This window comes from Salminus brasiliensis, chromosome 5, assembly GCF_030463535.1.
Source record: "Salminus brasiliensis chromosome 5, fSalBra1.hap2, whole genome shotgun sequence".
NCBI lineage: Eukaryota > Metazoa > Chordata > Actinopteri > Characiformes > Bryconidae > Salminus > Salminus brasiliensis.
Window position 1 is genome coordinate 18283824 of NC_132882.1, and position 13595 is coordinate 18297418.

The 13595-nt window shown below is 41.8% G+C and overlaps 1 protein-coding gene across 1 annotated transcript in view; it reads right to left on the reverse strand.

Annotated features, from left to right (window-relative positions):
* The window catches only part of ascc3 (activating signal cointegrator 1 complex subunit 3), a 131437-nt gene that overhangs the window by 2567 nt on the left and 115275 nt on the right, over positions 1 to 13595 (reverse strand). The window contains exons 35-39 of the mRNA XM_072679717.1: positions 12536 to 12647; positions 11757 to 11891; positions 6999 to 7223; positions 3279 to 3430; positions 848 to 998 (exon numbers count right to left, since the gene is read on the reverse strand). Coding sequence (XP_072535818.1) covers positions 848 to 998; positions 3279 to 3430; positions 6999 to 7223; positions 11757 to 11891; positions 12536 to 12647 — 775 coding nt within the window. The remainder of the gene's footprint in view (positions 1 to 847; positions 999 to 3278; positions 3431 to 6998; positions 7224 to 11756; positions 11892 to 12535; positions 12648 to 13595) is intronic.

Genomic DNA, 13595 nt, shown 5'->3' on the forward strand with positions numbered 1-13595 from the left:
AGAACACTTAAAGGCATGAAAATCTGTTTTCCGTTAATAAAAGAAACCCCTCATTTCCACACTGCTTCATAAACTGAGCATGTCATGCAAAATTTAGAAGGCTATCACATTAATGTCATCTGTACTTGTGATAATGCTAGCGCATGAGAAAGAACGAATGTAATAATAAAATATTAAAAACATGTGCATGTGTGTGGGAGAGGCCGCCTGATGGAGAGTGACAGTGCTTGGTCGCTGCAGCTCCGTCAGTATTAGAGACGGGGGGGGGGGGGGGGGGGGGGGCAGCACCGATTCACCCTGCCAAAGCTATTTATGCGAGGATTACATTTCCTCAGCGAATCAGACGAGGACGCGGCGGCGCATGTGCTTATTTAATTAGCAGGTCCGGGGCTGCTGGGGGGTGCGGGGGGAGGAATGGGGGCGGCTGGAATACTGATGGGGAACGAGCGCTGGGCTCGCCGCTGTGCCCGGACGCTCTCATTACCGCCACAATTAGCACTTAGATTGGAGCGCTAAACCCTCTCATTTGGGAGGTAATTGGGGATCCTGGTGCTACCTGAGACCACTGTGACCGTCTGCTTCTTCCTGCAAATCACGTTTGTGAGTGTGCATGTGTGTATGTGTGTGTATGTGCGCTCTCGGTATGTGTGGATATGAGAAACAAACCAAGAATAACTTGTTCAATTATTCATAAGGCCATGCTTTATCTAAAAGCATACAGTTCCTTATGGTGTTATTCTATATCTTTTCTCTGCAGTGCTGGAGTCCTCTAAATGTTGGGTAATGCCTAAATGGCCGTGTCATTTTCAGCTCCAGTAAGGTGTGTAAAGGTGTAGAGGTGTGTTACCTGAGAAATCTGCTGTGGCTGAAGCTCCTCCTTCACCATGGCTGTGAAGATTTCCTCTCGTCCCTCACAGGCAGCTATCAGCTCAGGAAGCGCTTCAATCGGGCCTTGGTAACCCCTGCCTCCGCCCCGCCCACCTTTGGAGCTCCATCTCCTATTGTCAACAGCAAGGTGGAAAGGCCAGTCATGTGACAGTCTTTTTGCCAATCATGTGTGGGTGAGCTTAGTCCCACCCCCTGTCCCTGCTGTCTCAGCATGGCAGGAGATCCTGCCTGGCCTGATCCTCCTCTTACCATTTTTATTGTGTTCCTACAGAAATTACACTTCGCCGCAGGAGGCAGCCACACCGCACCGCATTATGTGGGTAAGACAAAACCCAATGCCAGCCATGGCAGTGTGTGTATGTGTGTGTGCATGAAAGAAAAAACTAGGGCTGTATTTGAGACTGTCCGGAGGACAGTGCCTGCTGATAACTGATGCTAATGGTGTTTGCAGAGTTTGATAAGAGACGGTAGGGGGATTAGCCACTACGCCATGTCACAGAGCCATAATCAGAGCACCACAGGTGAGAAGCAGCCCCCTGAGGACCTTGCTGACAGGAAGGAAACAGACTCCCTTCTCTCTGACAGGAGCAGGCTGGTAGTAAGACTGCACAGAATTACTGCACATTTTCACATTAAAGCAGAATCCCCATGGTCAGAGGAGAAGTTTGGAGAAACTGTGATTGTTTTATTACAGTTTATTTATTGGTAAAGTATAATAGTTTGCACCTTACCATTCTATCTGTCTTCATGCACATATTTGTATTTACTGTCTGTGGACCTTGTCTTGTGTTTGGTCTATTGTCTTTGCACTACTGTCCCTTGTACTTAATACTATAGCCTAACAGTAGCATATAATTGTAACGTTCAACCCTGTGTTGGTATAATGATGTTAAATAGAATTAAATGACACATTCACAATAACAGAAATGCTTTCTTCACATTTTCTCAATTTATCTGCATTTTATATACACCAACCAGATATAACATTAGCACCACTGAAAGATGACATGAAATCATGTGTCATGTGTCAATGGCAACGGGGTGGGATATATTAGGCAGCAAGTGAACAGTCAGTTCAGGTGATGTGTTAATCACAGGACAAATAGATCTGAGCCACTTTGACAAGAGCCAAATTATGACGGCTAGACGACTGGGTCAGAGCATCTCTAAAACAGAAAGAACACCTGATGAACCAGTGACAGGTCATGGGCACCTAAGGCTCAATGATCCATGTAGGCCCCACCTCAAAACTTTATTTAATAAAAAAACAAACAAACAAAAAAACCTGAGTATTGACCTACTCAATATTAGAAAGGTGGCACTAATACAATGGCTGATTTGATGTATAAGGGTGCATCAAAGCACACACATTCATTATATTCAAAAGTATCCCGACATCCAATCCAGTAGGAGACTGGGGTTCGATTCCTGGTCTGGGTGGCTATGCTGCGCTACACCAATAAGAGTCCTTGGGCAAGACTCCTAACACTACGTTGGCCCACCTCTGTAATACATGTAACCTTGTAAGTTGCTCTGGATAAGAGCGTCTGCTAAATGCCGTAAATGTAAATGTAGTGAGCATCACTACTTCAATTACACAACTCACAGTGTAAAAAGAATGGGACACCCCTGACCAGCTCTTAAAGGTGCTTCAAATGAGGGATGCCACAAAGGAACCACATTTGGTTCCATGAAAGAACTAGATCTAGAAAGAATTGATGTAAAGGCTTTTAAACAACTTAAAAGTTCTGCTCACTCACATTACCTCTCTATTATTCCTTATGGAACCAATGCTCTTCTATCATATCTCTCAAAGAAACATTTGAAACACTTATGTTTAAAACTGGACATGCACCTAAGGTCTCCATGCTCAATTCCTAGTGTCAATGAGTGGAGTGTGACGCCCCCAGCACTGGAATGTGGGAACATTCAACAGTGTGCTCTCTGAGGTGATTGAGTACCATGGAGTGGTGTTTGAGATCTGGAAGTGAGCATCCATAATCAGTACACAACCATAGTAATGATCTTGAGGCTGAATGCAAACCATATTCTCACAACAATGTTGGAAATTTGCATGCAAAGGCTTCCTAGAATAAAAGAGGCTGTAACTGCAGCACATTGAAAACAAACTCCATGTTAATACCCTTAATATCAGAAGAAATGTTGGATGAGCAGGTGTCTACACATTTTTGGACAGAGTGCACAATTGGTTCTGAATTACTTGCAGGGGAATTTAGGTCAAACAATGCTAAGATACCTTACTAAAACTTAGGTGCAGGGTAGTTGGTTGTGAAATCATGTTTTTTTTTAAAGATGGTGCTCTTGCAATGTATGCATTCAGACCGTTGAGTTGAATGTTATGGGTTGATGCTAATTTGTGTTCTACTTACCTGAAGAGGTAGAGACTCCGCTGTTCAATATGAGGTAAGGTGAGAAGAGAGGAATCATGAAGCCACCTGGCCTGAACAATCATCTGCACCAGATTACAGATGCTCAGTGCAGACACCAACCAGCCCTCGTTCGCTGCCACGTCCAACAAAGCCTACAGAGACCAGATGGAAATTACAGCTGTTGTCTTGGGTAATGATGTTAACTGTAGGAAAACTGGGAGTATACATTCATTTATTTAAAACAAATAGTAATAAATCAAAGAGTAATAAAAAAATCTAAGTTCACTAAAAGTAAGTTGTATATTTTAGACACACAAACATGTGCCATGCAGCCCGCGATTAATCGATTATCTACTACTGAGATCAATCTTTTGTACTCCCTTTCATGTCTACCCCTCTTGTCCTCAACATAAGGTTAAAGTTTGCTGAGCTCAGCTGCGCTAACAAACTTAATTAATCAAAAAGTCATTTCCTCAGTAACTATGTCTAAAAAGCACCTTGAGTGCAGCGGCAAGCCCAGCGAGTTAATCAAAATGCTAATGCAGTACAAATTAAAGTTGTGATTAACATTTCACAGTAGCTGCTTGAGCAAACTGATGACAGCAATGGGCTGATGTCACTGGAGTCTGTGAGGAGGGGTAGCGAAGTGGAGACAGGAGAAGGAGCGAGGGAGAGAGACGAGGTAGAGAGATGATCACACAAGCACTGTGTTTCATTTAAACTGTCCACGAAAATTCCTCTCCACTGCTGCCGGAGGAAACGGCCAGAAACGTGGAGCCCTTACAGAGCTGGAAGCCCTAGCACAGCCATGAAGCACCTCATTAGCACAGAGATGACAGGATTTATTTAGCCGACCATCAGAGATCCACTACTTAAAGCCACCACTAATCCTGCGTGCATGTGTGTGGGTGTGCGGTCTGCGTGAATATGTACCGTGTATGAATTTGCGGAGGCTATAAAAACCTGGAAAAACATATATAAACACAAAAACACACACACTGGCAACTTTACAGTAGAATGAATAAAAAAAACCTTAATTTTCCAAGTCATTTTATAGCATTTCTATTCACCATGATATTTTGACACAATATTAAAAAATAAACAAACCAAAGTACCAGTGATGATCTTGTGGAGGTTTTCTGGGATGCAGTGGTCAGTACTCATCAAAAGTGGTCCAAGAAAGGACAACCAGTGAAAAGACGACAGGGTCATGGACAACTAAGGGTAACTGATGCTTACTTCACAACTTACAGGACTTAAAGGATCTGCTGCTACCACACAACGGCTTCAGAGGTCTTGTGGAATCCTTGTGGGGACCTACTGAATACTAGGCATTATTATTATTATTATTTATGGCTGATCATGTGTGCGCAATATTATATATATATATATATATATGTATATTGAAATTGCATGTTGTGAGACTTTCAAACGGATGACAAGGCACACAGCGTTCATATTACAGCATTGGTACAGTGATTATATATAAATACATACATACATACATATATATATAGATATATATGCATGCTGTAGGGCAGAGCCTCTGGTCATCCATTTGCAAGTCACACAACATGAAACTTAAACATTTTAATTCCAGTTTTCTTTAAAGGTAAACATAACGTAACGTAAGGTTGGATCAATTGAAACAATTCATTTTTCAGTGACCGCCTCCTCACTGAGAATACCAACATACGGAATTCTGAAGGGGCAAGAGAACGCAAGCAAATGCAGTCGGGCGAAATTAAGACAAAATTGTATCCCTCCAGACTAGCTGACATGAAATTGGCTGGACAGCGTAAGTCCACTCTGCTGGTTAATCCTCAGACACCACTCCATGGTTAGCTCAGCTGTTTGCTAGGAAAGGCTAGCTTGGATCCATGCTGGGAAGACAGGCAGCTGCTGGCAGAGGAGCTACAACCTGGCACAGCGGGAACCCAAAAAAGTAACCACATGGACAAGCATGGCCAATCACTCGCAGACACACACACGCACGCACACAGCCTGCAGAGAATCACCAGCGCATCCGCAAGCATGGACAATGGCTAACAGATCCCCAGACCAGAGCCATTCTCAGAGCGGGGCTGCCAACATGAACAATCACCACAGCACACATCCTCTGAAAAGGCAGAGACAATCGCAAACAGATCCACAGGCGTGCCATCAGGCATGAACTATCAACAACGGACTATTTCACCAGTAGTGGCGTGAGGACGGAGGGAGCACTGGCGAGGGTTAGCCTTTGCTTTGGGTGCTTTTATGACGGGGCCAGAAATTTGACGACAACGTGGCAATAAATCATTTTCACACCTCTGCTATTTTTCTCCTGGCTCGTTGCAGTGCTCGCGGAAGTAGTTTGGCGTGTGTGTATGCGGTGCCAAGATTTTGTTGGGGGCTTTCAACACAGTACATCATGTTTATGACCATACCAGTGCATTCAAGTGCATCAGAAAACAAAAGAACTTCAGCAAGTCATGGACAAAGGGAGTCAAAACAAACCAACAAATCAATCAGATCAATAATTTAACAAATACATAATTCAAATACACATAGACTGGCACAATTGGTCCATGTGTTTTAAAAAACACACAAAAAAACAAAAAACCCTTGTACTTTCATGTACAGTACAAAGACACTATATATGTGCAAAACAGCATTAAAGAGTATAGAATAAATACATCTTCTTAAAAACACACACTGACATTTGCCTCAGTGGGGGGAGGCAATGAGCTGTATTGTTGTTTTAATGCACGTTTGATCTGTGGAGGGAGCCGGCTGTTAAACGCTGTGCTGTCTCCGAGGTGCTGTAAGTGTCTGCACTCGCACTGTATTTATAGGCCTCCGGGCCCAGGCATACTAACAACGTCATGAACCAGCCACATGAATAACTGCCTCCTTAACAGCAAGCCCAGACACCCACAGGGAAGGAGTGCCTGCAATTAGGAAACATATAGGAAAACTAACAAACAAACAAAAGCTTGGCCTAAACAAAAATTTAATATTCATTCCATATCAGTCCTTACTAAACACTGTTTAAAGACTTTAATTTTGCGATATTATTTTAAACATTATGAGATGGGACAAGAATGACCCATTACTTCAGTAAAATAGGAACATAAAATTCACGCACATATTCACACATGTGCTGCTATGGGTCTTAAACGTATGTCTGATGGATTTTATTGAGGCTCTTTATGACTGACTTTGGATGGACGCAGTGATTGCTGAGTGGACTTTCAGGCAACGGTGAGATGCCCTCAGTTCACACGATGCTGTGAAACAGCAGATGAAGCCAGAAGTCCTGTTAAACCGAGGCTGAGGTCAGGTCTCAGCTGTCAGAGCGAAGGGATGAATTTTCTTTCTCTCTTTTTTTTTTTTCTTTTCTTTCCGATGGAACATCCGAGAGGTCTTCACTGACACATGGAAATGTGCTCAGTTCCACCGTCCCTAGGCTTAGCATCGATTTTATGATGTATGAAAGCAAGCAAATCGCTTTGATGGCAATGAGAGCCCCCAGATGATGGAAGGGAGGCCGCAGGACAATGTATAGGGGTTTGGAAGGGCTCCATCACTATTCTACAAATGCCAAGAGGACAGGCAGGACACGCAGCAACAATGGAAAGCAGACATCACACACAGATCTGCAGTGGTGTAGTGGTGACACATGAAGAAACACACCTACACCTACACTTACACACGCTCACACGCACGCATACTGACCTGGCAGATTCGGATGGCGTTGTCCAGGACTGTCTTGGTGTCTGTGCCGTAATCGCTGCAGGGAAGGTGGGCGCGGCTGAAATGGGCCTGCAGCAGCAGGTTGGTCTTGGTGTGGGCACTGTCGTAAGAGTGTGGGTTGACCTGCAGGGGGAGCCGCTGAGCCAGCTCACTGTTCAGCTGGTCCTCGTTGTGGCGCACCGGCAGCTCTGCGTACTCCTCCGCATCCTGAGTACAAAAAGAGGGGGTGAGGAGGGGGTGGGCAGAGGTCAGCTGGAGTGGACACACTCAGGCTCGGCAGACGAGCGTTAGGGCCGGAAGAAACAGCTGCAGCCGCAGCATCCGCTGGATCAAATCTCTGCTTTTATCATACAAAAACTCAATACTGCTTTTATATCTAATGCGAAAGGCAGGCCCTCTCCAGCTTCTCCTGGTTAGATGATACTAGGTTTAAGATTACAACATGGATTCAGCACTGATTTAATCCAAGAAATGTCTCTTTCACCTCCGAACTATGTGCAAAAAAAAAATAATAAAATTTTTTTAGAAATTACCTACATGACTACAGGTAAACTCTGCCACTTTTTAGAAAGCACTAGTCAGGGCCGGTACACAGCAAACGTTAGCTGAACTTGTTAACACCAAGCGGGTGCAGTGTGTTTGCTGGCTGCTGCTATAGGTCATATATGCAGAGGCACGAGTTCTGGTGTAAGGCAGTTCTTGTCCAGCTTTTCTAATGTACACTTGTAAGTGAAGGCAGTGGGGCACATTAGTCACAGGTCTGTGCTCCTCCACCTCCATCCATCACCACTAAAGCACTGAGCTCAAACGCCTCAGAGCTGGGAAAGTGAGAAATGGTGGAAAAACTATGCACAAAAGAGCATATCGCCACATGATTTATCTGCTGAGGGCATCGAGTCTGCATACAGATGGACAGAAGATAAAGGGGGGGAGATTTTCTGTAAACAGAGCCGCTGACATCAAGCTCTCGCACACTATTGCACACTCTTCTCCGTTTCAGGTGACATTTACATACACAGAGCGGGTTTAGAAGGGTTGAGTGAGCGCTTTTGAGGCTTTACCAATTTTGGATTATTTTTGACATCTGAACAGAGAGCCTTGGTTTGATGAAGACAGCCTCTGACAAACAATATTCTTAACAGTGGTATCATTAAACTGTACAAACATTCACAGACATTTAGAAGAGTAGAAGCAGGAAGAAGGTTGAGAGGACTGTGGGCCCACCAGTGGGAGAGAGAGAATGTAAAAGAGAAGCAGTAGAGGTAAGTGATCGGCTGGGTGCCTCATTATGGCCACGCCACAGTAATTAGAGGACATTGAGGGGCGGTGGGGTTTTTGTCTGGCTGACGGGGGGAGTGATTTGAGGGTATTGAACCTTCTGACTGGGGTGGAGTAGAGGGCTGGCAGAGGTCCAGCCTGCCTCATGTCATGCTTTTGTTAGGCAGCCTGTGGGAGGCTTAAACACCGGGACATATTAAGGGACAGAGAGATGGATAATAAAGTGGTGCGCACTTTAATTGGAAGACGTGACCTCTCCCTGTAACCCAGCCCATAATTAGCACAGCAACATGTTCACTCTCGCTTTCACGGACAAACACGGGGAGGCTTGATGACTATAATCGCCAATAATACTCTTTCACTGCTCCCCTTAGAAGCGGTTCCACACAGCCCCACTGTTTCATTAACATCAACAAGACATCATTTAAATTTGTTATGTTAAACATTTCTATTATTTTCTGGCATCTCACACCAACACTGTATTGCCCACGAGAGACAATCTCACATGGGGGGGGGATGCTGTGGATTCCATTTTCATTCATAAATCTGTCACAAAGGCTGATTAAGTAAACAAATACACAACTCTGTAGTTCTGTATATTCATATGGTACATTCATATGGTATATATTGTGGAATATAGTATGTATGTATATATAGGCTTAAAAAGACGGCCAGACTGGTGAGAAAATGCAAAGCAACACATATAGCTTCTAGGAGAAGCCATCAGAATTACAGTATAAAAGTATTGGGACGCCAGCTTATTCATTGTTTCTTCCTAAATTAAGGGTAACCTGCTTTTAGTTGTAGTAACTCTCTACTGTCCAGGGAACAGTGTTAGTGTGGTCAGGATGTTGAATGATCACCACCCCACCTCATCCCAAAAATATTAGATAGAGCACCATCATTCCAGAAAACACGGTTCCACTGCTCCGCTACGCAATGCTGGGGGTGGCATTAGGCATGGTGCCAATGGGTTTATGTTTATCTGCTCCAGAGAGTCCTATTCTATTGGCAAATTCTTCTCTACAGGGACTAGAAAAGTGTGCATTTGGACATATAGTGTAGTGCAGAAGAGCAAGACGAGTGAGCATATGCCAGACAACCAGAAGAGGAAAAACAACAATTAAAAGATAAAAAAAAATGTGGAGTTGAGAAGATGGAAAGTATTTATAGAATATCACACATGCTGTAGCAGCTTTCAATGTTTTACTAGCCCCGAGAGAAAGCACTCGTGCTAAATTGCTAATGTGTCTCATTAAAAACAAACTAACAACCCCCCCCCCAAAAAAAAACAAACAAAAAAAACTTTCCCCTCGCAAACTCACAAAGGATAAATAAACTCAAATAGACCAGACCACTTCCAAAATAGATGCCTTTATGTATTCACTTAAAGACTGACTGATCTGAGCACAAATTGATTAAATAAGCTTATCCATATGCACAGCATATGAAAATTGAGTTTTGATGTAATTGTTTCAATAGATTTTTCATAGCAATTTTAGCGCACAGTCCAAACATAAAAGTTTTCCATTACAGAAAATATAAACTCTTACTGCTCATTATGAGTTTACAGATGAGTTTTGCAGTTGGTGTAGCTTTTGTGGGCAGACCGTGGCAGACCAGGGTTCGGTTCTTTAGGCAAGCACACCATAAGTGTCCTTGGGACTCTTAACACGGAGTAACCTGATCAAAAAAATAATAATACAGAATCAAATAAATAAATAAAGTTACTCTGGATGAAGGCGTCAGCCAAATGCCATAAATGTAAACGTAATAAAAGCGAACTGCTCTTGAAATACAGCTCTATGGGCTAATTTGCTACAAACAAAAACAAGACTTTTCAAGTCTTCTAGGCTAAACCAATGCATCATCCTGCCAGAGTGAACGCATGGTGTCTATGAAATCACACAGACACATGATGCTTTCATTTCTGAATGGTTTTGGCAATCTTCTTTGACAGCTTGCCTGTCGATTGCCTCCCCTTTCAGCAAGACTCCAATACACGTGTGCGTGCGTGTTTGTGTGTGTGAAGTGAGACAGATGTGATGTCACTGGCCACTGGTGAAGTGTGAAAGCGCTTTATGTCCCAATTATGTCAGCAATCAGCAGAGAGGAGGAGAGCCCCGAGAGAACCAGCCCACAGAGCACAAGGAACCGGTGCTCTAATGAGGCGAAAGTAAAGACGTAATTTTCACACTAGCCTGGAGAGCTGCAATTGTGGCTCAGTAAGTGAGCGAGTGTGTGTTTCTGTTGTCTGTGCCTATGGTGCTTACTGAGATTGCTGTGGTGGAAATAATCATTAGTGTAACAGGATATTTTAGCTGGAATGGAACCAATCGGATGTGGTGTAACAGAGCAGCGTGTTGTGTAAATCATCTTCGACTTTTTTTTTTTGCGTCCCAACATGAAAAAACAACAACAACGTCATCTACACTTTACACTGTGTGGGGAGAATGGGAGTTAAATGTAGCAGGGTTTAAGCAGAACATGCATTTGAGCAATATTTCAAACCTCCCATACCCATTCTTTGCCTTCATACTTTTCATTTTGAAGTATATAAAACAACAAAAGCAAGAGAGCTAATCAGACTAAAGTACAGCTTCCGCACTGCAGGGTTAGTGTGAACAGAGGTGCAACTGTTAAAACAGTCTCGCTCTATTTAAATAGTAAATCTACAACAGACCTTTCTGGACAGCTTTTTTAAAAACTCTACATTCAATATAAACCTACTAGAAGTAGAGGTCATATAAATAAAATATTTTTATTATAAATAAAATATTTTAGCTCCCCAATCCCACCCAATCTGTCAATCAATTAACTCCATAAAGGGGTAACTTGCACTTTTGGCTGAAAAATACATAAAATATTAAAATTAATAATAATAATAATAATTATTATTATTATAATTATATATAGTCACTGTCACACTCAAACCTCTTTATCTTTCTCTCTGTCTCTTTGTCTCTCTGGTCACACAAAAACAGTGTACCTGTAGTTTTTCCCCTTTTTGACACAATCTGAATCTGTTCTTCACGTTGTATTAGAATGTACAAATAGAATTGCTCTAAGCAACTTATAATAAAATATTTTTCTATTGACTTCCATTAAAAGTTAAGAAGGTTTTTCCTTCTCCCATGAAGCTGCAAATTTTTAAAATAGTTTGTGTGACAGCGACTACATATATTTGAAGAATATAATGCCAAGAAGTATTCTCTAATAATGTCAGACGAGGACAAATGAATCATCATATATAATTATAATGCCACGTGTTTATTTCACTGGAATCTAAATGTCAAGAAAATGGCTTTTGCTGCATTTTGGAAACACATCACATCATCAAAAAAACTTTTCTTTTTTTTTTTACCATTACCATTTCAAAGACACAAGATATGTAGAAAAGATGATTTTATGGATAGAACATTGTCTCAGCCCTGTCTGCAGTAAGAGCTGTGTTTTACTTACTGTGAGGATGGACAGCAGCTCCTGAACTGGTAGATCTGGCTTTAGCCTCTCTTTGAACATGCGGACAGTCTGGTGCTTCAGGTAATAGTAGGAGGCAATGCGGCCGTACGTAAGAGGCTCAATGGTGCGCTCGTCCTGGAGATAAAGGAACATGTATGTTACCAATACAAATAGTAGCTGGGCAGCAGAGGCTGGGTGGATTAGGCATCTATATCAGAAGCAGAGCGTTGCTGGTTTCAATCCGGACTATTCAATCAGGACTTTTAATCAGGCTTTTTTTTATTTAACAACTCTAAAAAGCAATACAGTGCATTGAGCAACAGACTGAATAGGGAGCAACCTAATATTGCCCTGCTGGTGGTGTGTGTTTGAGCCCCTCATGACCAGTGCACAGCATAGAGCATCTGTTAAAAAGATGTTCAATATTTTTTTCCACAAAGACTGATTGGTCCACTTAGCTGGATGTGTCTCCATTGATCACAGTGTATGTGTTTTGAAGTCAAACACATAATTCTAAGTGTACTTAAGCTTTAGTCTTTTCCATCCCAGGCAGTTAAATGGCAATGCACATGTTACTCGGAATAAAAACATAGACTGCATGAAAAATAGGAAAAACAACAATTTACTCCAAATTATGAATGAACAGATAATAACTACCTTTAAATATTAAACTGATGCTAAAAAGGTGGTGGCATATTTTAAATATGATATGATACATATTTGGCTTTTATTTACTGTCGGATGTTAATTCCTTCAAAGCACTGAGTTGACACTCATACCTCTTGTATTTCCATACAGTAGGAACATTCCAGATCTCTAAGGCTTTTTTCCACAAGGTTGGAGAGGAACTTGTTGATTGACTCGTGGCTTATGTCGTCCAGATTGTAGTAGCTTAAGATAAAGAAAAAAATAACATCTTAGCCAGACAAAAGAGGGAAAGTAGCATTCACAATAGGCACAAAAGCGTATAATGTAAAATTACTTTATGTACATTAAACACTACTCTGTACATTAAACACTACTCAGTACTGAATTTCAAGTCAATAAGCATGGTAATGACCAATTTTAACAACTACAGGTCCAATTAAAAAAACATACCACTGTACCAATACAACTACTATCGTTATTATTATTATTATTATTATTATTATTAATAATAAAGATGCCAATAATGATACAATTACATGCAAACGATAAATAAAAACTCATGCTGCTTTTGTCACATTCTGAAGACTCTTGGTATGTACAAAAATATACATACAGAGCACAAGAGGGGATTTTAATAGATCAACTGTAGTTGCTCTTTTCCTAATTTGCACAACTTAGCCAATTTATATTAACACTAATAATAATATTAATTGAATTGAAAAAACAATAAAATACATAAAAACACACAATACAGTGTGCCCTTACATTAAGAAATAAACAAATACATACACACTCTGCATGTACATGTTTCTGCAGAGGGCAGAATGCAATATAAAATAAACATCCAATAAACAAAAAAGTATGTAAGTAAGTAACAAAAAAAAAAACATGACATCATACCTAACCTGTACAATTTATTAATCTTTAATTAATGTTGAACATTAAGGTGACTGACAGTTATTTCTCCACATGTCTACAGGGTCAGTGTGGAAAGGGATGTGTGGTGAGAGCTAAATGAAAGATAGGCTGCGTTCAGCTTGCACTGTGTGTGGCTCCTTGCTAACATCTCTCTGTGTGATTAAGCCATTGCCATTATCATTATCCCCATTCGGCCCCTGATGGTGCTGAGCGGCTGATCTGCGCTCTTTATGGGACCCCCGGGGGCGCAAGCTTGCCTCGCCTGCCCAGAGA